Genomic DNA, 22,150 nt, shown 5'->3' with positions numbered 1-22,150 from the left:
AAACTTTGCATAGTTAAAAACTGCTTTTAGTGCATTTCATGGTGAACTCGTGGTATTGCAACATGCACCTAATAAAAAAGTCATGCTCACCACTTTTGAAGACATGTATGAGACACATGAGCAGCGTGCCCAGTTGCTGGCAGTAAAAGGTGTGCTGCTGCTCAGTAATGTCCACTTTAACATGCCTGCTGGAAATGTCATCAAGCAACACGCCTACCAGCTGTAGAACAAACCTTGAGGATGTGATAAAGAGACATTTCAAATTAATGAGGACAAGCAGAGGAAGCCAGACAAAAGACAAAGACAAAATGGTATATGCAAAAACAGCAAGGAGACATAAAAAATATTTTAATCTTATATTCTAAGACTCATCCACAGAAGAAATATACTCACCTGGCAAAGGTTTCCTCTGGTAAAACCTTTTGTGCCTCGCCATTTTCTTCCTCGTTACAAATAGTGTCAGCTGCAGGTGGGTCATTGGTGGAGGGGCTCTGCTGATGCAGGCGGTGGATTGTGTGGCAGGACAGGAGATGTGGGGAGAACGACAGCTCATGGACTCGAGACAGGACGATGTCCTCAGTGGACTGGGAGACTAATACCCTAAGCACTGCCAGGATACCAGACACCCACAGCTGGACTCTGGCGACAGATGCCTGAAGGAGTGGACATATATGTCAAATGTAATAATAACTATACATTTTATTTATAACACAGTTTACATTAAGACATTTCAAAATGCTACAGACTAAGAAGGAACAAAAAAATCAATTTCTTTCCAGTGATTTAAGTAAATGTTTAGTTTAGTAAGAAGTCAAATGCATGCATAAATGCTTGTCTTACCATTGTGGCTGGGATGGTAAACATACTCTTGAGAAGCATGTCTACAGGTCTGAGAGAAGAGGGTGCCACAGTCTCAAAGAGCGTGTTCAACACCCCCAATGCCTCTGGAGAGTCCAGAAGCATCTGTGAGGAAACAAAGGTTGTTACTGTGAGTGACCTTAATGTAGCAAAAGAAAACGGTGCCAAATCTCAATCTTATGAATATGCAGGCTTTTCCCAACCTGCTGCTTGGCAATCATAGGAAGAATGACATCAGCAATCTGTCTGGATAATCTCTTCCACTTGTCCTCATTCTCTTTGTGACATTGCTGCAGCACTAAGATGAACATCTCCAGCACCTGCAACAAACATGTAAAAGCACATCTAAGGTAGAGAACCAAAAACCTTTTCCTGATGTGGGCCTTTGCGTCCACTTGAAGTCATACCTGATGGTACTGTACAAGTCTGAGCAGCATGGAGACCACCACTTCTTTTTGTGTATCCAGCTCTTTGCCTGCATCTGCTTTGTTTGAGCCCCTTAAGAGAAATAGGTCATGAACAATTGGCTGCAAGGCTGGGATGGCTGTGGAATAAGAAGAAAAGAAAAAAACATCCTTTGCAGTTATTGTATTTGAATCAATTGTGAGAACTGTCAGCTAACACAAAAAAAAAAAAAAAAACTGGGCAAAAACATCAACAACGAAGATGGAAGAAATGTTAATAATCATGTTGTGTGGTTTATTTTCTTCTGAGGTCTTTTTACCATGTGTGACAGCCTTCCTGCCACTTGCCATGATGCCATCACACAGCTGGATGATCTTGGGAATACTGATGATCTGCTTAGAGTGGTAGCGCTCATAAGACAGCAGCACCAGGAAGAAAAAGATGTTGGGAATGATGGCCTCAGAATCTCTGCATGGAGAGTACCAACAACTATTTAGGTCACAGATCATATTCATAATAAATAAGTCAACAGAGAGAAAGTTGGAGAAAAACTTGCCTGAACTGCCCCACTTCAATGTATTCAAACTGTTTTAGTACAAAGCCTATGAAAACCTGTAAAAATGGGTGGAGGGGAGTCTGAGAAGAATTATAGAATGTTTCAATTCTATACCAAAACAAAAAGTCTTTTATTTTTACCTGATCTGAGTCCAGCAGACAGTAGTTGACTCTGAGCTGTACAAGCTGGGCAAGCAGGTCTAGCACTTGTCTCTGCAGGGCCACAGAGGTGCTGGTGGTGTACTGCTTCAACGCTTTAATCACCAGCGGCTCAAACAGTCGGATGTGGTTGTGAATGGCATTCTGGCATAACAGAGGGGAAAAATAAAACTTTAGGAACAGCAGCCTGGATTATGCAACAAATGTCTTTACAGCATTTTTAAAATATTTAAATCTCAAAATCAGTTAAAAAAAAAAAAGCTGGCTGCAGAACAATTTAACAATTTATACCTTGTCTCCTCTGTGACGTGTAGCATTTGCAATGTTGGACCTCAGCTGAATGGATGCTTTTTGCATCACATCAAACCATCTAAAAGCAAAAAAAGAAACCTTTTTACATCCTACATGTGCACATCTTTGCAAATTTAATGGTCTATACACTCAAATGTGAAAGTGTTGTTACTTACCCAGAGGTATCCTGCTCCTGTTCAGCCTGGACCATGTTACGGAGACTAGCATCAGCAAGAGCCTGGGTGAAGTGCGTATACGGAGCCATGAAGCAGTAATGATAGAGACCTGGCCGCAGGTTGGAAGAGCCAAGACGGAGAGTTTTCCCTTGCAAACGGCTGGGTCCACTCAGGGTGCCTTCATATTGAGAGGCGAGGTTGGTTCCAAACAGGGTCTTCAACAACTAAAGAATAAGTTTTCAACTTTTAGAGCAGGAGTAAACTAAAATAACTTAAATAAACAAGCAATAATGAATTTATCAGTTACATCTCGAACTCAATTTACTATTTAACCTTAAAACTGAATATGAAACAAGGTGTTTAATTCATTTTGTTCTCATTAGATCTATAAATAACAATTTGATAAATCGCTCAAGTCCCTTAACCAGTTAATATTTATATCTCATCTTCAAGTTAGCTCAGTTTTTCAAAATGAACGTGATAGTCATCCAGAAAGATGAGTAGGATTCAACATAAATGTATGGAACCATCGCACAGGGAAACCAATGCCTTTACAGGCCCTGTCGGCAGGAACCAGCCTCACTCTGTGTGGACTTTGGTCAATTGTAGCACACCGCTCAGTGCTACAACCACAAAGACTGCCACACTCAGTTCATGCAACTTTGTCAAAATCAAAATGTACAACTCAGAAGTAGAAACCAAACAGAAAACGTACCTGCTGCACACAAACAGTAGCCATTGTTGGTTCTCGAGAAAAGCAGGACTTCAGGTAACCTAGAATTTCCTCTACACACTGGCAAGGAGAAAATACATTATTACATGCAATCAATTCCAGGAAATAAACAATGAAAAGCTCATTCACTGAGTTGAATTAAAAAAAAAAAAAAAACTTTTACAGTCCATAAGACAACAACCTGCACCTGATTCTACAGATATTAAATTTGGGGGGGAAAAATTGTTTTTACCTTTCCAATGTCATGTAGTGTGGCCAACTCCAGCAGCTGAGACAGAACATCTAAAGAAGCACGCAGGAAACCGCCAAATTTCTCCTGACTATTGTGGAGATCTAATGTCACCTAGGAGACAAAAACAACTGCTAACACCCTCTGCAAGCCACAATTCAAGCAGAAAAATCTTGTAGGTCACAGCTTTGGTAGGATATGGAAAGTGTTCTGACCTTGTAGTTAGCATGTGTAGCTTTGAGCACATCATAGAGCTTGAGGTAGGGAGGCAGGTGATAGAAGCTTCCAAGGGTGGTTGATTTGTTTACTGTCGTCGACCCTGTGCTCTCTACTGGTCTGCCTGATGAAAGAAGAACCCACAAACAACAATTTTATTAAATACTTACTTATAGCTCTTTTATACTGGTCAGGCACAAGCACAGTGCCAGTTCCTAAACCAAATTCTGAACTTGCCGGCACAGTCAGGTCCCCCCTCCAAAAAAAAAGCTGTTTTGGAAAAGAAAAGATGAAAAAAAATCAATAAGCTTCAGAAGGTGCAGAAGTAGTGCCATAACAGAAAAAGACTTGAACAAAAGTAGAGCTGGACATGCTGTCCGTCTTTCCAGCCACCCCAGCAGCCATCCCTGACAAACAAGTACACGAGCCAATATGCTAGAAAGCGCCAAGGTTCTGAGACTCCAGAAAGGAGCCCGAACCAGAACCCCAACGGTGTTTCAGAGAGCTGGTCTGTGTTTATGTTGGAGCCTAGTGAGGTGGGAATGTACCTGTGTTGACCTCACTGCTTTTCTTTGGGCTCATGGGTGCAGCACTGGGCTCAGTGGGCTCCTTCTCCTTGCCTTTCCTGCGAATAGGACTCAGGGAAGGGGTGTTGCTCAGAGAGGGAAGAGCAGCCTAAAAATTTATGAACAGAGTGAAACAACATTTTAAAAGTGAATTCAACACATCAGACTTTAGGTAGATGGAATGTATGGTCAAAAGCAAAAAAGTGCCATTAAAAGAATAAAAAATAAAATACCTTAAATATCAGTTTAGACCATAAACTAATTAAACATTACTTTTTACTAGACTTGCCTTAACTGCTGGTCCTGGTGGTGTGTCATCCAGCACATGGGCACAAATGTTGAGGATCTTCAACAGATGGGAGAACAGTTGTTCCATCATGCCCACCAGGGAGCGTTCCGACAGTGCTGCCCAGGGTTCCTCTACTTTATTCGGGCCTCCACTTGTATTCCCACTGCTACCTTCCTCTTCTCCGGCCCAAGGGTTGCGCAAACATTTAGGAGCAACAGCTGGAAAGATTATTACAGGATAAGTTAGTCTATAACACGTTACTTTTACTGGAAAGCTTTGTTCACATGAAAAGCTTGGTTAGGTTTGTAAAACATAATTATAAGTTACACAGAAACACTTTCATGCAGATTACCCACCAGCAAGCAGGTTGCCAGAGAGCAAAAGTGCATCTTGATGTGCAGAGAGGTCCAGTGGAAACCAGGCGGAGGACAGCAAGGAGAGCACCATGTTGGCCGTTCCTACTGTCAAAGTCCTCCGTTCAGGGTCTGGTGTAAATGAAGAGGTGGTTGAAGAAGCTGGAGCATTGCCGGTCTGTGACAAACTGAACAACAGAAGAACAGGACCAGAGAACAATCAGTAATTTAGAAGAAAACTAGAGGTGCAAAAGTAATGTTATTGAGAAACCCAGTACAACAATCATGGCATCAAATTATCAAGTAAAACTAAATAACAATTAAGAAATGTTTCACAAACCTGAGGGTCCTGCCTCTGGTTCGGTTAAGACTAGAACGGGAAGAAAAACTGCTACTAGAGCTAACATAACCACAGTGCCAGCCTGTGCTCCAAGTGCTAATTGGAAAATTTGAAGCCAAGAGGCACAAGGCCTCACAGCAGCCAAACTGTAGAAAAAGGAAAAAATATTAGATTTAAATGGGTTATCCGAACAAAATCATTGGAAACGTTTCGTAGAGCTAGCAAATACTGTAAAGTGTTGCACAGAAAACGTACAGTCAGTGCTTTGGAGGTAGATGATGTAAAAGCGTGGGAGACTGCAGTAACAACTCTGGACAAGTTGTTTTCCAATGTGACATCAGACACAGCGTTAGACAGGTTGTAGCCTCGGTATGTCCTGACAGAAAGAGTACTGAGTCAAAAATTCCCCTAAAAGCTTTGTTTATAATCAGCTTTTGATTTAAAACTGCTATAATCACATGGTCACAGACATCTAGGGTGTAACAATAATTGGGACCAATAATTAAGAATTTCCAATCAATAAATGATATTTAAAAGCACTGTAAACTTGACAATGGGGTAAGAAAAGTATGTCTGCAAGTACCTGGTGATTGTGCTGACTGTGAACTGTGACGGGGGTTGTGTCTCATGCATGAGCAGCTGTAGATAAACAGAACTCTGGTCCCGGGCTATTGCCACCACTGGGTCCACTTGACCTTGGTCACAGTCATAGAATAATTTTGGAACCAGTCTTGGAGAAAGACAGGAACAGGGACAAGGGACAAGGGAGGGGTTAATTAAATAAGTTTAACGAAATTCAGCCATTCTTTATCTGGTCTACAGTACAGTCAGTTACTTGGAGGATGAATGATATAGCCAACACATATAAAAAGGGTTAGTGTACCTGCTAATAGGGCTGCTCGATTATGGCAAAAATTATAATCCCGATTATTTAGAATGAAATTGAGATCTCGATTATCTAACACAATTATTCATTATTCACTTTAATAATGTGAATTTCTATCTATCTATCTATCTATCTATCTATCTATCTATCTATCTATCTATCTATCTATCTATCTATCTATTGTGAGAGATAGAGAGGCAGGCAGTGTGACACGTGAAGCCCTGCCTGTGGTAATACGGATAGCATCTTTCCACCAGGTCCTACGTTGCTATTGTTTGTCTCAGACCAGCAGCGATGTTGTAATCTAGTCTGGAGACTTTTCGTTTTCACGTTGAAATCCGCGTCACTGAATGTCGCATGACATTTATATACGGCTCTATGGTGTGGCTTGACCACAGGTCCGTAACGTTGGCGAAACATTGGACTGTAGCCACGTCCTTCACAACACCCTCACGACACTCATCACACAGGGCAGATGGAGACGAGATGGCGGTAATACCATATGTCCAAAGCATGGGTGTCCAAATTCAGTTCTCAAGGGCCGCTGTCCTGCAAGTCTTGGATATTTCCTGCTGCAGCACACCTGAATAAGATTAATGGGTCAACATGATTGGGCAGAACTTGACAAAAGGCTGTTGAGGAGAGCCATTTAATCTGATTTAGGTGTGGTGTAGCAGGGAAACATCTAAAACCTGCAGGACTGCAGCCCTCGAGGACTGATGCTGGACAGCCCTGGTCCAAATTGTTGATGAGATTCTTAAATCCTGAGTCACTGGTCTTTGAGAAAAAAAACTTTTGTTTATAATGTTTGTTATTTCTTTGTGTCTCTGGAAGTTGGTGGATTATTTAGTTGCAACTCTTCAGTCTAACTGGAGAGGTGTTGGCAACTCGCGTTGAATAAAACTAAAGTGGTTGGGGCTTTAGTTTGGGAGGAGTCTGCAGCAGAGCGCTGCAATGCCAGCAGTGCTCGATTTGCAACTGAAAACAGCCCAAGAGTAAACTGAGAAGGAGCAAATAATGGGATCATTATCATCATCAAAATTTAAATAATTTTCCAGCCCCACCTGCTAACAGCAGAGGCAGCAACGTGCCGTACTCTTGGATCGTCATCTCCCAGCAGATGTAGGACCACATCATTCAGGACTCTTTCTTGCAGCTGCAGTTGCTGGATAGAGGAATGTATACTAATTCATGACCACAGCTATCAACAAAATGTTAAAATGTTGGATGAATATTACACCATGAATGTGTGTTAGTGTAAATAGAATACAAACCCCAGTGTAGTGATGACTTCCTTTGTGTAAAGTTTCAGTTTGTCTCTCTAAGAAGTTGACTAATCTAAAAAACAAATTAAAGAGCAGAACTCGAGTAAGTTTTTACCTAAATCGTAGTCGTTTTGCTTGTTGCTGAGGCATAGGTAAAAAAATTTTCAAAGAACAGTAATTTATAAAAAATAATAAAAAAAAAAAGGTAAAAGATGTTACCTAAAGTCTAATTCAGACACGGTTTCCAAGAGCTCTGTGCGAACAAGCCAGTATGAAGAATCCCTCAGAGCAAAAAGGTCAATAACAAGCTGCAGGCCAAGCTCACTCAGGGTACTGCTGCACACTGTCATGATGCAATGCTAGACAGAGGAAAAAAAAAGATCAGATTCCCACATACATAAGTTACAGAGCACTAACATACAGAGATCCATCTACATCTTACCCTCACTGCAGAGCAAGCCATCTTGCAGGTGACAGAGGATTCATCTCCTAGAGTTTTCTGGAGTAAAGGCACCAGGTCCACCAGGGACAGAGGGTTGCCTGGAGAACAGACAAATATAATGAGCACCAATGTATAATATTCACTCATTTGACATGTCACTGTTAAGACTAACCCACACATACACACTAACCTGTTGCACTCTGCACACTGGCCAGCCAGGAGTGTATGTTGTAACGTGTTTTGGTGAGTGCAGCCTGTATAATGGCTCCACAGAGAATGGCCGTGGCCCCTCTGATCTGGGGGTCCCCATGGTCAATAAGGCCCAGGACATCACTAATATACTGCTGCTCTGTAAGGAAAGAAAATGTTTCTTTACATTTATCATCATAAATATGGGATACTTCAACATGTGAACACTAGTTCAGCTATTAAATAATAGTGGTGACTCTATCAGAGAAATATCAGCATATTTTATTTCAAGGGTAGATGTAACAGCATGCTCACTACTCTGGATTTGTGGAAATGAAGAAGGCATAATTATCTGTTCAAAACTACTGTCTTCCTGTATTGTGGGGACATTTTCTAGATACCATGCTGTCTCCTCATATCTTATGCATTCTCCATTCTTCCATTCATCAGTCCCTCCAGGATTTCTCGATGTTGCAATCCTAACTATTGATTCATCCTCACTGTGCAATTTTTGCAATAAACTTTCACAAACTGCAGCACTCCTCTGCATTACCTGATATACATGTCAATAACTCCACTTAATGTGAAGATTTGAGCAAAAGAAATGTGGCCTGGATAATTTTGAATGGTAGATGGCAACAATACGGCATGGACGCACTGAGCCTGCTCAACCTAAAGAAAAGTTGAAGCATCTGCAATCTAATATCACCAAGAACTGGTATGACACTTTCTTATTGTTCTGCAAGAAAGAGGAGGTAAACTATTGCTATTACTGATAGCAGGGGTGTTAGACATCGGGCTCTACTGGAACACAAGTCACCCAATACTGACATAATGTTTTGGGTTTTTTTTTTTTAAAACCTGCTATGATTTTGAAACTACTAATGGTATGTTGTTGCTACTTTCCTTTGCTAAACCGATTGCTACCACTGTGCCAAAAATATAACTAATAATTATAATATGGTTAAAGTACTAGGTCTTGTAATAAATAAAAAAATTTAAAAAAATTTGAAGCACTCAGAGTGCAGACCTCCTCCAGAAAATATCCCTATCTCTGCAAAGTAAAGACTCATTTAAAAAAACTCCTAGATCCAGGCGGTGATTCAGATCACCATCAAAATCTAATCACTTGTTCCTTATTCCATTTCTGAGATTTCCTGAAAATGTCATCAAAATCTGTCCAACTTTTTGAGTTATGTCGCCAACAGACAGACAAACCAGCACCTTGCAACTTTTGTTAAAAAATTTCACAAAAGCTGCCACAAAATCCGGCACTTTAGGTCACAACAATGAAAGAAATGCAGTGAAATCCTGGAGGCACAGTTTGTGGGGTTATATAAATGCTAGAACATGGGCTATATGTGCTTCTTTATAGGAGCAGAGGAAAGGTAGATGCAGATTACTATCAAATTCAGTGCCTCAATTTTCCCTCCCAAATATATACAAATAAAGGAAAAAATAAATAAAAAAGGCGAGAATGCAATCTATTTTAAACTTGATCATCAAAGATGAAGAACACTAGTAAGCTTACATTTAATTACAATGCAGACTTTGTTCCAGTGGGCAAATTGCAAATGAAAACATTTTTCTTAATGGTCAAACTTACCACCTAAAGCCTGATATAATGCTTTCTATTTTTTTAAATCATCTTAGTGTCACGTATAATCTAAACAGAACAGTGTTAACGGTGTTGAGTGTTTTTTTTTCCCCTCAAACCTTCAATTGGAATGCCGTCCAGCGGCTCCAGATAGAGGGAATTAAAGAAGGCCTCAGGATGCAACGCTGCTGCTGCTCCAATACAACTGACTGCCAAGGCCTTTACACTCACTCGCACTTCTTTGTCGGGGATCAAACCTGGAGAAACAAAAGCAGACGACATCAAAATTCCAATTCAATGCAATTTAAATTAATTTCTCACCAAATATTATTATGATTAATATAAATTTAGCATGATATAAAAGGGGTTAAAATAATAATCACAAAGTAGTCCTCTACTGTGTGATTTTGACAAGCAATAGTTTTAATAGCTACTAACCATTTTTTTGTCCGGTCAGCAGAAAGGAAGCAGCAAGAAGTCGTACACAGTGCACTAGTGGTTCTGATCCCTGGTCTGTGTAGTGTCCAATCGGACCCTTAATTCGTGATGGCTGAGAAGACGTTGCAAAGAAGAGCATAATCAGATGAAATTATTCATCTATTTGTTTTTATCTTTAATTTCTTTGACCTCAAATTCAACTGTAGAAACAGATGGAGACTTTTGCTACCTTATTATCAGGTTCGGGTTCAGCAGGTTCATCCTTTGGTATGAAGCGATCCACGCTGCTGTCTGAACCCTGCCGGTTGTGCCCTCTGCCTTCGAACAGATGAGGCTTGCTAAGAGCTGCACAGAAAAAAAACACACACACAAACAACAACCTTTATTAAAAAAGAAAATCCATACGAGTCTATCTCTGTGTGTTCATAGCTACATACACAAACATACCAAGAGCTGATTGCAGGAATGGCTCTGAAGGCTCTTCTTGGGAGGAAGAAACGGTTCCTTCATCTTCTTCATCCTGTAGTGTTCCAATCTGCATCCCAGAGTACTGACTTTCACTGCCATCAAGGACCTTGGTCACACACAAAAACAAATTCTTCATAAGGCAAAAAAAAAAAAAAAAACTACTTGACAAATATACCAATTATGGCAATTTGTCCCAGTTTTGAAGAGCAGCCACATGCAAACAATACCAAAAAGTTTCAACTACTTGAGTTTGATTTGCTGGATCGAGGACAAAGAACACAAGAAATGTCTGAAAGTTAAAATAAAAAATATTCTGATATTAAAAGCTCTACATAATCATGCTTGGTTCAACACAAATTACAGCAAATCAATTACACACAGGAGGAAGCACAGGCTAGAGAAATTATGCCCGAGGAAGAGCGAGCTCACAAACCGGCTAAAATGAATTCTCATTTGATGATCTTTATTTGGAATGAGCCACTTTAAATGTGACTTTGAGGTCATATGGATGCTCTTTTGCAGTGACAAGTGTGATGATAGCATCTCTCGTAGAAAGAAAAAACAAGTACACCTGAAAAATGCTAATACATACAGCTTTATCGTACAGGTGTGGCTTTCGTTGGAACAAAAGCTAATCACAGCCTTTCTATAACTGTAGAAAGTAATCTGAAGAAAAAAGACAACTAAGGAACCACTAGCCTTCATGCTTCTTCTTCTAAGCCAGCCACATGGGATGTCAGGGTTGTTTGTTTTAACGAGTTGTTAAATATCATCTGATTTTTGAGAGGAAGTCACTCAAAATGAGGGAAAGAAAAAGAGGCATAATGTATTGTCTATGACAACAAGAGGGGGGAAAAGAAGTAACAAGCTGGGAAATTTGTGTGCATGGGTTGAGACGAACAAGCCAAGAAAAAGAGAAAAAATGAAGGAAGCCAAACATTTCAAGACAAGCAGGCACTTCCCAGTCTGTTCAGTGTCCAATTGGCTGACCTTGTCACTACTGCTAGAGGAGGAGGTGGCATAAAAGGAGGAAGAAGAAGAGAAAGAGAAAGACGACGATGAAGAGGAGGCAGTGTAGACAAAGGACTCGCTGTCTGTGGCATCGGGCCCCTCTGTGGAAGTTGGCGAGGGTGGGGATGGCTCATTCACCTGCGGCAAAGGAGTGCGCGACTGTGACGAAGCAAGGACAAGGATAAAGATGGGGAGTCAGGGGCAAAAATCATAGAGGTAGAAAAGTTAAAATGGGTAAGTTTGGGTTATCTGTAGATGGCACTGTCATGATAACCTGACAGTTATGATAACTAACGTTTGCGTGTGCTGTGACATCTCATTGAAATCCATCTGAAAGCTCAAGCCTTCAAGTTTTAAACTGTCGTCATTATATCCAATAAATAAATGAAAAAAATAGGTCATCCATCTTTAAAGTAACTACTTCATTTCAGAGTGTTGGTCTAATGTCTGGCAGAAAAAAACACCAGTAGAGTACTGAGAAGCACTTCATCTCCTCAAAACAATGCAGGTGTTAACTACATGGTTTATTATAACGTTGCAGTATGAGAGCATTGCAGTCTCCAGCAAAATTCTCTTTCCAGGCCATTTGCTCCAACAAATGGACTTTTCTGTCTTAGATGTGATTGAAACTGCTTCTCATCCATTTTCTTATGAACGAAAATTTCTGCCTACAAGATGTGTTGACTGAGAAGTAGTGACAAGAACCACAGCAGTGTGGTCATGAAAAGTCCAGAGATTTTCACTATAAAATGAACACTCAGAGCAGCAACATGTCTCCAGGCAACACATGCAGCTCTATATCTTCATTAAAGAAGGAAACTGGCTCTCATACAAAACAACAGGATGTTCTGCCTTAAACATGCATTGACGATGCGCCCAACTTGGAAAAAAAGGAGCCTGCACCCATACTGTATCTGGTCTTAAAGGGTTAATTAAGTAATTTGTGTCTTCCTTTTATCACAGAAAAATCTTTAAGGGGAACTTGTAAAATCTCAGGTTAAGAGTCTCATAAAAAAAACTTTTCCCAACAGGCCAGAGTACAAGATAAACCTCCTTTTGTCTATTGTTTAATATTACATTTTGGTGCACGAGTAAAATTCCAAACTATATTTTGGGTTTTAAATTCTGGCATTATTGTTATTTCCATTTAAAATGACTAGTAACAGTGATTTCTCAAAAGCACCTATTTCGCTCTGAAAGTCTGATTTTAAAACTTTACAGACGTAATTCCCAACCTCTATCTGTACAAATCCGGAAAGCTGAAAAATATAAAACCTTTTGCCTGTGTTCTCATAAAAAATATTTCTTTGACACTGAATTAGATTGAAGGAACAAGAAATAGAGAATTATTTCTCACCTTTAGGGCTGGAAATGATGATTCATTCTGTAAGCATACGTCAACATTTGAAGTAATTTGGACTCCAAACTGGTGCAGAATAATTGTGTCAGCACTATTGGACTGTTTAATCTGTGGGAACTGTTGTGGCTCACTATTTTTCCAACTTTGTACTTTAGTTAGTACTTGAAGAGCATCTTTCTGTTGCTTTATGTTTGATTTGGAACCCTCTATCTTAATGTTGGTCTCAGTGTAGAGACCAAATGTGTTTGAGGTATATGCTTTAATCAAAAACGCGTTATTCAATTATGTGTACTGTTGTGTAAGCTTTCAAGAATTTAATTTCCTGAAATAAAAAATAAAACATCTTCATAGACTTTTGACAATCTTATTTTTTGTACATGTTCAAATCTAATTTTCAACCTCTGCAGCAAGCAGCTTGTACACTCTACAACACCAGAGGCTGAGATCTCGGGTTGGGAACTACTGCTGTATAGCATTAAAGAAGAACAATATTAGATTTTAGTAATTAATTTAACTGTAGGTCTAAAGTAAAGTAGTTTTAACATAATTACCTTAAACATGCAGAACTAATTATATAAAACTCTAATGCTTAACTAACAAATGGATATCATGGCAAAAAAAGCTGCCTCTATGAAGTGCAGCATCATTCATAAAGTCAGAACACCGTCATTCGGGGTGTTAAAAATAATTTCAGGCTTACAAAGTTATTAAAAGCTGAAATTATCTAGAAAAGCTCACTGTCCTCTTTATTTAACACATACACACATTCTACACGCAGAAAAAAAGTACTATATAATCAATCAATCAGTCAAACACAGTCACACTGACCAGTTCTGCTACGTCTGAAGGAGTCACAGCTGAGTCCGGTCCCTCTGTGGTCGTCTGGGAGGAGTCGCTGGGTGGAAGTGAGCGATCATTGCTGCCCAGGAGTGCCCCAGCTTCTTCAAGAGGCCCTCCTTCTGGAGTAGCATTCTCTGGCGTGGTGTAGTCAGCCGTCTCTGGGGTAATGTTGGCTCCACCACTGGAGCTCCGACTTAGCATTTCCTCTTCGTTTTCATTGGGCGATTCTGGGGTGCCGGATGCAGATGTCCCTCCTCCACCACCCTGCTCGGAAGAGACGCTGAGGTCCACAGAGTCACCGGGCTGCAGAGTATGCTGTGAGGAGCGTGGCTGCTCAGTGATGATGTCCACCTGGGCAGCAGAGGATCCATCTATACAAACAGCAGATAAAGTCTGTTATTTTTTGGAATGTCATCCAGTTTTACCACATAAAGTTACACAAACCTGTCTCTGGCTGCAAGTAACCAACTCACCTGTGAAGGCTCCAGTAGCAACCTCGCTCCTCTCAGGGTCATCTTCCAACCCATCTTCCTCCCCAGAAAGCATTTTACCTGGAGAATGCAAGTGTATTGCTCATTAGAGAAATCAGCATTAACACCCGTCTTAGTGGGGAAACACTATGACCAAGATAGAGGGCAACAAACTTCAAATCAGGTGCAAGCATGCACAGTATACATTTTATCAACATATCACAAACTGAGGAAAATCTGGTCCCATATCCAGACTGAAACAACAGAAAAAAAAGGGTTGATGTGAGCAGGAGATAAATAGACTAGTCACCTCTCTGTTTCCTGAGAAGAAGTGGACTGCATGAAGACCCTCCCCCTGCTGCAAATGGCAGGAAAACGGGAAGCAGAAACAGGAGGAGAGAGGGATAAAAGCAGCAAAAGCTCACAGACTTGCAGGAATAAGAAAATTATTTTAAGACAGCATTAGAGATTTAAAGAATGAGTTATAGAGTAAAAACAAGGTCGCAAACACTGGCCAAAGCAGAGTGTTAACTGATTTCCAGACTAAATCAGTATGTGAGAATTGATTAAAGGCTACTTGAAGCAGATGGATTAGTGTGTCCAGGGGTGGGCGACTATCTAAATATTTTAAGGAGCATATCACTAAACACCACAGGGATGACAGGCTATAAACACTTTGATGAGATTACCAATGAGCTCAAGAATGCTGCCAGAGCGCGCACGGCTCTGGGTGTCCTGACGAAACACAGTGGCATGTGGAATACTGCCGGCCGTGATGAGTATATGCAGAAGCTCTGGTGGAGGAGTTCTGAACGTCTGCTGCAAGAGTTCCAGGGCAGCTGTCACCACATTGTGATCCCAGTGCTGTGTGTAGTGTAGGGTTAGCTCATACACCTAAACAGAAAGAGATCAATTTATCAATTTAACCGATTAACACAGTAAGAAACACAAATATAATATAATAAGAACATATAAAAAATAATTAGCATATATTTAAGATTTATTACTGTGTTATAGGTTGGTGTTATTGTTGTGCAAAAGGTATCCATTGGGGGCAGAAGACAAGTATGAGAACAGTATAAAACAGTGTTTTGAGCAATTTTTTTAATCATAAAATGAGCAATAGGTCTTAGAAACAGTTTGTATCAAATATGATAAAGACAAAGCTAAAACTATTGGTATAATTTAACAGCCATAATATTAATACAAAATGATCAAATAAAAAAATCTAATCAACCTATAGCTTCCTGAAGATTATTTCTAGAATAAGGGGACTAATGGCTCAATGTCATGTATAATGAAGAGGACCGTTTCTATACAAGCCAGTATTGAACCAGAACATTTAGTGATCAAGTCTTGGTTCAGACACTGTTTCTTTGTTTGTATTTTGGGGGTAATTCACCTCGTTAGTGAACATCATGTGCATTCACGCATTTAGAAAAAGTCAAATTAAATTTACCTATAAATTTAACTGTCTGACATCATACAAAAAGCATCGTACATGTGGAAATTTTCTTAAAGACACTATGACAAATGAGATAAAGGTTTCAAAGACATGTCTTTAAATCTGAAATCTAAATGGCAATAGTCAGGAGAAACATGCAGCACTTCTAAGGAGTGTTCCCCAGGTATATGTACTCTGAAGTGATGATGATTATTATGCATTTCCTGTTGACATCACTCTATATGCTCTCGCCTGTTTTGTTTGATTATGTACAGCACATTGGGTTGCACTTTATATTAAATTAAATATACCTTGCATTCATTTGCCTAGATGGTAAAAGATCAGCTAATAACAGTTAAAAATATAAAATAAATAAAAAGACATAAGCTGACAATACACCAAAGACACAATTCACCTGCAGTAGCTGCTCAGGTGATGGCTGTACATCAGACTCCTTTTTCATGACCCCAAAGCTTCCTTTGAGGCTGGTGGTGTTGACTTGCTGCTGCAGCAGAGGCATCAGGTAACGAAGCGTTAACAGCACCCCCAAAATTAGATGGCTGGGGTGTTCCTCATCTACTGGAACCAACAGACCTGGAGGAGGAGAGATGTACGGAGTTTGGGCTTTCTTGTATTACTGCCATCTCTCTTTCGCTAAACCCAATTCAAAACCAAATGAATTTATGTTTTAGTTGAAGTTTGCTTCCTTGTGACCTACCCAGCAGCACATTAAGAAGCCAGGTATAGAAGTAGCTGGTGCGTCTGGAGTGTTGGCACACACTGACGGCACAGCTGGCTGCTGTCCGTCTAATGGTGGGGGAGCTGGACTTCAAGTTGGCAACAAATGACTTCAGCAGCACCTGAAAGAGAGAAAGAAGGAAAAAGGTCAGACTAGCATAGCACAAGTTCACAGGGTGTGCTGATATATGCATGTATATGTAGTTACAGAGGTGGTGTCTCAAACAGGAGAACTAAATAACTCATATAAGTGGGTGGATACCTTGACTTCGCCATCATTAGCAAAGTGTCCCAAGGCTGCCATTATCTTGGGAATGGCTGCAGCCAGAGTCTCCTGCACTGTCTCCTCCTGCCGCTTGGTGATTCTGGTGAGGCACGGCAGCAGGTTGACCAGATAAGGTCTGCACCAGAAGCAAGAGACAGATAAAGGGTCAGAAAAACAAAATAAGGAGAAAAGAGCTGTTGGAGCATAGTCAGATGTTGATTTTGTTCCCGCTATTATAGAAGGCTATAAAACATGCAATGCTGCAAATAATTAAATTCGGTGGGTGTATTGATGTAGACCAAATGAGATGCCGTATCAAGTGCGATTTCATCTGGCTGAGTTGCCCACATACTCCTGCAAAAAGCCATTTTATGCTTTCAAAAATAAATACGTCCTCAGCAAAGCTTTGCGATCAAATGTTGTTGGCAGTGTATTCACACAGTAAATTAAGTTTGTAAATGTGTATCTACTTTAGGTCGCTAACATTAGCTGTAATGAATGAATACAACCTATTTTTGGTTGGAATCATGAAATATGAAATCACTGAGATTGACGATATTTTTTTGTTTTACTCCCAGTCATTTCATACTTGTCATTTAAATGTGTGCACAATGTAAAAGCTCATTTTAAGGAATTTGTGTGCACACCTGCATTTCTGTGGTCGGATGAGGTGGGCAAGCTCAGCAAACCTCCACAAAGCTGCCCTCAGACTCCGAGAGGCACCGTTCTGTTAAGGAACGCAAACATAAAAATAAATAAAAGTTTGTCACTGGTGTTTGAAGACAGACATGCTGTAAAAGAAAAATACTGACTCTACAAACCCATCTCTCATTTGTTACCTTTTTAATTTCTTTGTACAGCTCCAGCTGCAGTCTAGGTAGGTTTGAGTCCATCAGAGCCTAAAAGTTCAGGTGAAAAGTCTCTCATGAGCAAAATGAGTGATTCAACATCAGCAATAAAAAATGTTTTAATTCCTATTCATATGTACTAATTGTTACTGACTGACCAATTTACTGTAGTATTATTGAAAAAAAACAAGATGAGGTGAAAACCTGGTATATGGCTAGATATGATGAACAGTAAGAGCAATTTTTTTACACTGATATGTGATCTAATAAGCCACCAAGGCTTAAGAACTCTCTCACCACACCGGTGGTGTCTGATCATTTATGAGCCATTAATGCAGTGAAATTATGAATCGGTTCTGAGATACAAATCAGAGCAGGACCCTTCACTTGCAAAGTAGTTGACAGGTGGTAGAAAGGATTTCAGCTGTGCAGGGGCAGGTCTAGAACAGTTTAATGGGGGGCCAGGCAAGGGTAGTGACCAGGTAGTGACCATTTTTTGAGGTCTTAATTTTATGTAATATTAAACTGATTATTACAACTAAAGTCATGATCTAATGTTAAAAAAAAAAGTGAAAAACCTAAGTGAGCACTAGCTTGACCACTTGCACAGACATATCTCAGGCATAGTTGCAAATAGTAATTAATCATGATTAAATAATTTGCAAACTGTGATTGATCTGATTGGTCAGAAACAATTTAGCTCCAGGCCAAATTTCATTGTCAACCTCTGTTTTAAGTGCACAGCATCTCAGAATGGTCAAGAACCTGCCTCGTTTTATTTCAGCCAATTTCAACAACTGCTAATAAATCTTGTTAGCTCTTGTTGTTGTTTGTTTGCTGTACAGTCCCTGACAAAAGTCTTGTCGCTTATCCATTTTGTAGAAACAAAAGCTTATAACCTGACTTTAAATTCATCGATTGGTTTTAGAAATGTCTCATATGAAAACTAAAACCCTCCCAAATTATGCTCAATATACTAAAATAAATTTGCTTCACTGAAGAAAGATTGATCATTTAATGAACACAGAAAGGTCAGATTTTGGCAAGACAAAAGTCTTGTCGCCTTGTCATATGATGCACCCAATCCTAGATTACAGCCTCACCTGTGATCAGTTACTGATCAATCACTTAGTGGGTGTGTATAAAAAGAACCCCAGCACACCAGACCTTCACATCAACTGCAACTTGACCTCTGACAACATGCCTAAGATCCACCCTGAGACCAAAGCGTTAATTATCAAGAGGCTGAAGACCAGATCCACTGCTGAGGTGGCTGACACCTTCAATGTGTCTCAGCGTCAAGTACAAAGAATAAGAAAAAGATATGAAAAGACTGGAGATGTTTTTGACAAGCCCAGGTCCGGCAGACCCCGCAAGACAACTGCTCGGGAGGACCGTTTGTTGCTTCGAAAATCCAAGGCCAGCCCCTTTTCCACTGCAGCAGAGCTCCACCAGGCCTGGTCACCTCAAGTTCCTGTGTCAACCAGAACAGTTTGTAGAATCCTGTCTCGAAATGGCCTCCATGGTCGAATCAGTGCACAGAAACCAGCTCTAAACAAAAGGCAATTAAAAAACCGTGTGGCATTTGCCAAGGCCCACAGCCTGCTAAAAGGATGGACACTGGAAAAGTGGCAGAAGGTGGATTTCTCAGATGAATCCTCGGTTGAATTACATCACAGCCGCCGCAAATATTGCAGGAGACCTACTGGAGCCCGCATGGATCCAAGATTCACCCAGAAAACAGTTAAGTTTGGTGGCGGAAAAATCATGGTCTGGGGTTACATCCAGTATGGGGGTGTGCGAGACATTTGCAGGGTGGAAGGCAATATCAATAGCCTAAAATATCAAGAAGTATTAGCTACCTCTTACATTCCCAACCATAAACGGGGTCAAATTTTGCAGCAGGATGGTGCTCCATCACATACTTCTATCTCTACATCAAAGTTCCTCAAGGCGAAGAAGATCAAGGTGCTCCAGGACTGGCCAGCCCAGTCACCAGACATGAACATCATTGAGCATGTCTGGGGTAGAATGAAAGAGGAAGCATGGAAGGCAAAACCAAAGAATCTTGATGAACTCTGGGAGGCATGTAAGACTGCTTTTTTTGCTATTCCTGATGACTTCATCAACAAATTGTATGAATCATTGTCGAACCGCATGGATGCAGTCCTTCAAGCTCATGGAAGTCATACTGTACAAGATACTGAATATGGATCTCACAGCACTACTACTTAATTCACTGATGTTATGCAACATATTTTTGTATTTGAAGTAAATTATTTGTTCAATTTTCTGTAGGCGACAAGACTTTTGTCTTGCCAAAATCTGACCTTTCTGTGTTCATTAAATGATCAATCTTTCTTCAGTGAAGCAAATTTATTTTAGTATATTGAGCATAATTTGGGAGGGTTTTAGCTTTCATATGAGACATTTCTAAAACCAATCGATGAATTTAAAGTCAGGTTATAAGCTTTTGTTTCTACAAAATGGATAAGCGACAAGACTTTTGTCAGGGACTGTATTGTAAACTTGTTGGTAAATCCATAATTCAAACTTGGCCATTCATGTGAAGGCCAGTTAGGAATCTAAGGAAGCGCAGTAACTGTGACTGACTGGAAACCAGACAGAACTAAACATATTCATCTGCAACAAACAAACCAGTGAAAAGATTCTGTGGTCTGGTCAAAAATTAAAGGGAACTCTGAAAGGAGCCTTGCAGCATCCTGCTCACTTTGATGATTTTGTTTAGGCACTCATCAGCCACCATCCGGACGTCTGATTCACTGTCATCACTGCAGAGAAGAAACATCTCCATAGCGATGCCCAGCAGCTTCTGGAACTCAGGAGATGTTCTGTTTCCAGCACCAAAGACAAAAAAGCTTGCATTAACATACTAAACTTGTCCTCGTGATTACATTTGTCACAGGAGACCTGCTTTTACTGAACTGCTCAACTTCTAACTTTAACTAGCTGACACAACAGTGACAGTTAAAAATCTTTATTTATTTTTTTTTTCCAACCAGGGAAAAGCAAACACTGACTTTACATAAAGACGGTGAACACATGACTATTTGTCCCACTGTACAAAAGTGGGACCAAACTCCCTCAGAAACTGGTGCTGACAAAATTTGTAATCAGATTCTGGTACAGTAGTGACAACGTTTTAATGTTTGCTCCAAGGCCCAATCACAATGTTTCCCCCTGGTCCAACCACAGTATTTTAAATCAAATAATAAATATATCCATATCAGCTAACTTGGAGAAGGTAAATTATAATCGTATGTCAAATTCCTCATGAGAAATCTAACAGCACCAAAGACCTAGAAAGTGTCAAGGGAAATATGTTAACATTACTCCACTCTCAGTTTAAACAAACAAACAAATAAATAAAGTTGTATCAAATAAGTTGTACCAAATATGACCTCAGAAATTTGACCTTCAGATAAACTATAAAAACACACACTCCTTCCTAATGTGACAGATAAAAGCTGAAGGTCAGTAACTGCCTCAAGGATCGCCCTTATCTGTGTATCTAAACCCAAAGCAGGAGTAATATGAGTATATTTTGATCTAACCACTATAAAATAAAAAAAAAAGAAATCCCTCAAACTAAGCTCACATTTTTACATGTATACAAACATCATGTAAATAATAACTTAAACTCATGTATGAAAGATTATGTTAAGGTAACACAAGCAATCAAGGGAGTTGGGAGAATACCTTCATACAATCATGTTACATATCTACAGGTGCTATTAGGGGATTTCTTGTTTGTTTTGTTCTTTTTAAAAGGGATTTAGCAGTTTTCTTAGTTTTCGAACAAGACTAAAACTATCTGACTGAAACACATTTAGGCTTTACTACAGTGCATACCTTAATGACTGAGCCACAATGTTTTCACATATTGTCAGGCAATGGGTCACCCTGTCCTTTTTTGTCGCAGCTTGCTCTTTTTTTCTGTGGAAGTAGTAAAAGATGAAAGTGAACATAAATAACAAGTGGCGATTTAAACAGAGAAACTGTGGCTCCAAGATGGATGCAGTTCAGCAGAAAAGGCAAAACACTTAACATAAGAACTTAGTGATTCCTCTGAAAAAGCAACAGCACAGCTCACTGCCGTAAATATACAGGATTACAGAAAATAAAATGAATGAGTGGAATTACACTGGAACTAAAAGCTAAACCAAATTATACTTCTTTGTTAAGGCTACAAATAACATACTTGAAAAGTAACACTAATTTGATTTCAGTCATGTCAAAACTGCATTTATCAGCCTATTATACATCAGAGTAGCTGAACAGCAAAACGTAACACCCGTCACATTTTGATGGGTGTGGGTAAATTAACTTTAAATTCATAACTAACGTGGATACACAAATAGCGCAAAAACGTATCAGAATTACTGCCACGGTGTTACAAAATCATTTTAATGTATTAATTTACACTGATTTAGTAATACCGATACGCCCCGTTTGTAACACTTTGGAAATCTAGTCTGATAGCTGACAAATGCAATTTAGAACTTATCGCACATTTAATTTTCAACACACGCAGATAAGCCTAAAGTTGGTCCTCTTGGCCCATTCACAGGTGCGTGAGCATCACTGTGGGGCTAGTCTGACTATCGTTTTAACCTAAAGGATAAGAAGCTTCATTGAGCAGACTCTGTGTCGTCAATTAGTAGACCTGATTTAGTTTTTTTTTTTTTTTTTAGCATA

General features: G+C 39.8%; 1 protein-coding gene and 1 non-coding gene across 8 annotated transcripts in view; both read right to left on the bottom strand.

Moving 5' to 3' along the window:
- Nucleotides 1-22,150, bottom strand: part of htt (huntingtin) — a 38,943-nt gene that overhangs the window by 16,303 nt on the left and 490 nt on the right. For 5 of the 7 annotated variants that reach the window (XM_041982928.1, XM_041982932.1, XM_041982929.1 and 2 more), the window contains exons 2-40: nt 21,305-21,388; nt 20,163-20,283; nt 17,423-17,482; nt 17,231-17,310; nt 16,581-16,719; nt 16,299-16,440; nt 15,996-16,174; nt 14,826-15,030; nt 14,447-14,494; nt 14,140-14,217; nt 13,655-14,037; nt 10,435-10,561; nt 10,217-10,332; nt 9,988-10,099; nt 9,669-9,806; nt 7,954-8,112; nt 7,764-7,861; nt 7,541-7,680; nt 7,331-7,394; nt 7,121-7,221; nt 5,754-5,900; nt 5,426-5,546; nt 5,171-5,316; nt 4,834-5,018; nt 4,478-4,695; nt 4,171-4,297; nt 3,622-3,746; nt 3,410-3,520; nt 3,160-3,237; nt 2,445-2,668; nt 2,269-2,347; nt 1,960-2,121; nt 1,820-1,875; nt 1,583-1,731; nt 1,266-1,402; nt 1,062-1,178; nt 841-963; nt 394-653; nt 91-233 (exon numbers count right to left, since the gene is read on the bottom strand). In XM_041982928.1, coding sequence (XP_041838862.1) covers nt 91-233; nt 394-653; nt 841-963; nt 1,062-1,178; nt 1,266-1,402; nt 1,583-1,731; nt 1,820-1,875; nt 1,960-2,121; nt 2,269-2,347; nt 2,445-2,668; nt 3,160-3,237; nt 3,410-3,520; nt 3,622-3,746; nt 4,171-4,297; nt 4,478-4,695; nt 4,834-5,018; nt 5,171-5,316; nt 5,426-5,546; nt 5,754-5,900; nt 7,121-7,221; nt 7,331-7,394; nt 7,541-7,680; nt 7,764-7,861; nt 7,954-8,112; nt 9,669-9,806; nt 9,988-10,099; nt 10,217-10,332; nt 10,435-10,561; nt 13,655-14,037; nt 14,140-14,217; nt 14,447-14,494; nt 14,826-15,030; nt 15,996-16,174; nt 16,299-16,440; nt 16,581-16,719; nt 17,231-17,310; nt 17,423-17,482; nt 20,163-20,283; nt 21,305-21,388 — 5,282 coding nt within the window. The remainder of the gene's footprint in view (nt 1-90; nt 234-393; nt 654-840; nt 964-1,061; nt 1,179-1,265; nt 1,403-1,582; nt 1,732-1,819; nt 1,876-1,959; nt 2,122-2,268; nt 2,348-2,444; nt 2,669-3,159; nt 3,238-3,409; nt 3,521-3,621; nt 3,747-4,170; nt 4,298-4,477; nt 4,696-4,833; nt 5,019-5,170; nt 5,317-5,425; nt 5,547-5,753; nt 5,901-7,120; nt 7,222-7,330; nt 7,395-7,540; nt 7,681-7,763; nt 7,862-7,953; nt 8,113-9,668; nt 9,807-9,987; nt 10,100-10,216; nt 10,333-10,434; nt 10,562-13,654; nt 14,038-14,139; nt 14,218-14,446; nt 14,495-14,825; nt 15,031-15,995; nt 16,175-16,298; nt 16,441-16,580; nt 16,720-17,230; nt 17,311-17,422; nt 17,483-20,162; nt 20,284-21,304; nt 21,389-22,150) is intronic. The other 2 variants (XM_041982930.1, XM_041982935.1) reach the window with 1 other exon arrangement.
- Nucleotides 2,960-3,089, bottom strand: LOC121639153. Its single transcript, XR_006010136.1, has one exon.

Source organism: Melanotaenia boesemani, chromosome 4, assembly GCF_017639745.1.
Source record: "Melanotaenia boesemani isolate fMelBoe1 chromosome 4, fMelBoe1.pri, whole genome shotgun sequence".
Lineage (NCBI taxonomy): Eukaryota > Metazoa > Chordata > Actinopteri > Atheriniformes > Melanotaeniidae > Melanotaenia > Melanotaenia boesemani.
The sequence above is the reverse complement of the archived record's forward strand: the minus strand, read 5'-3'. Positions and strand labels throughout refer to the sequence as shown.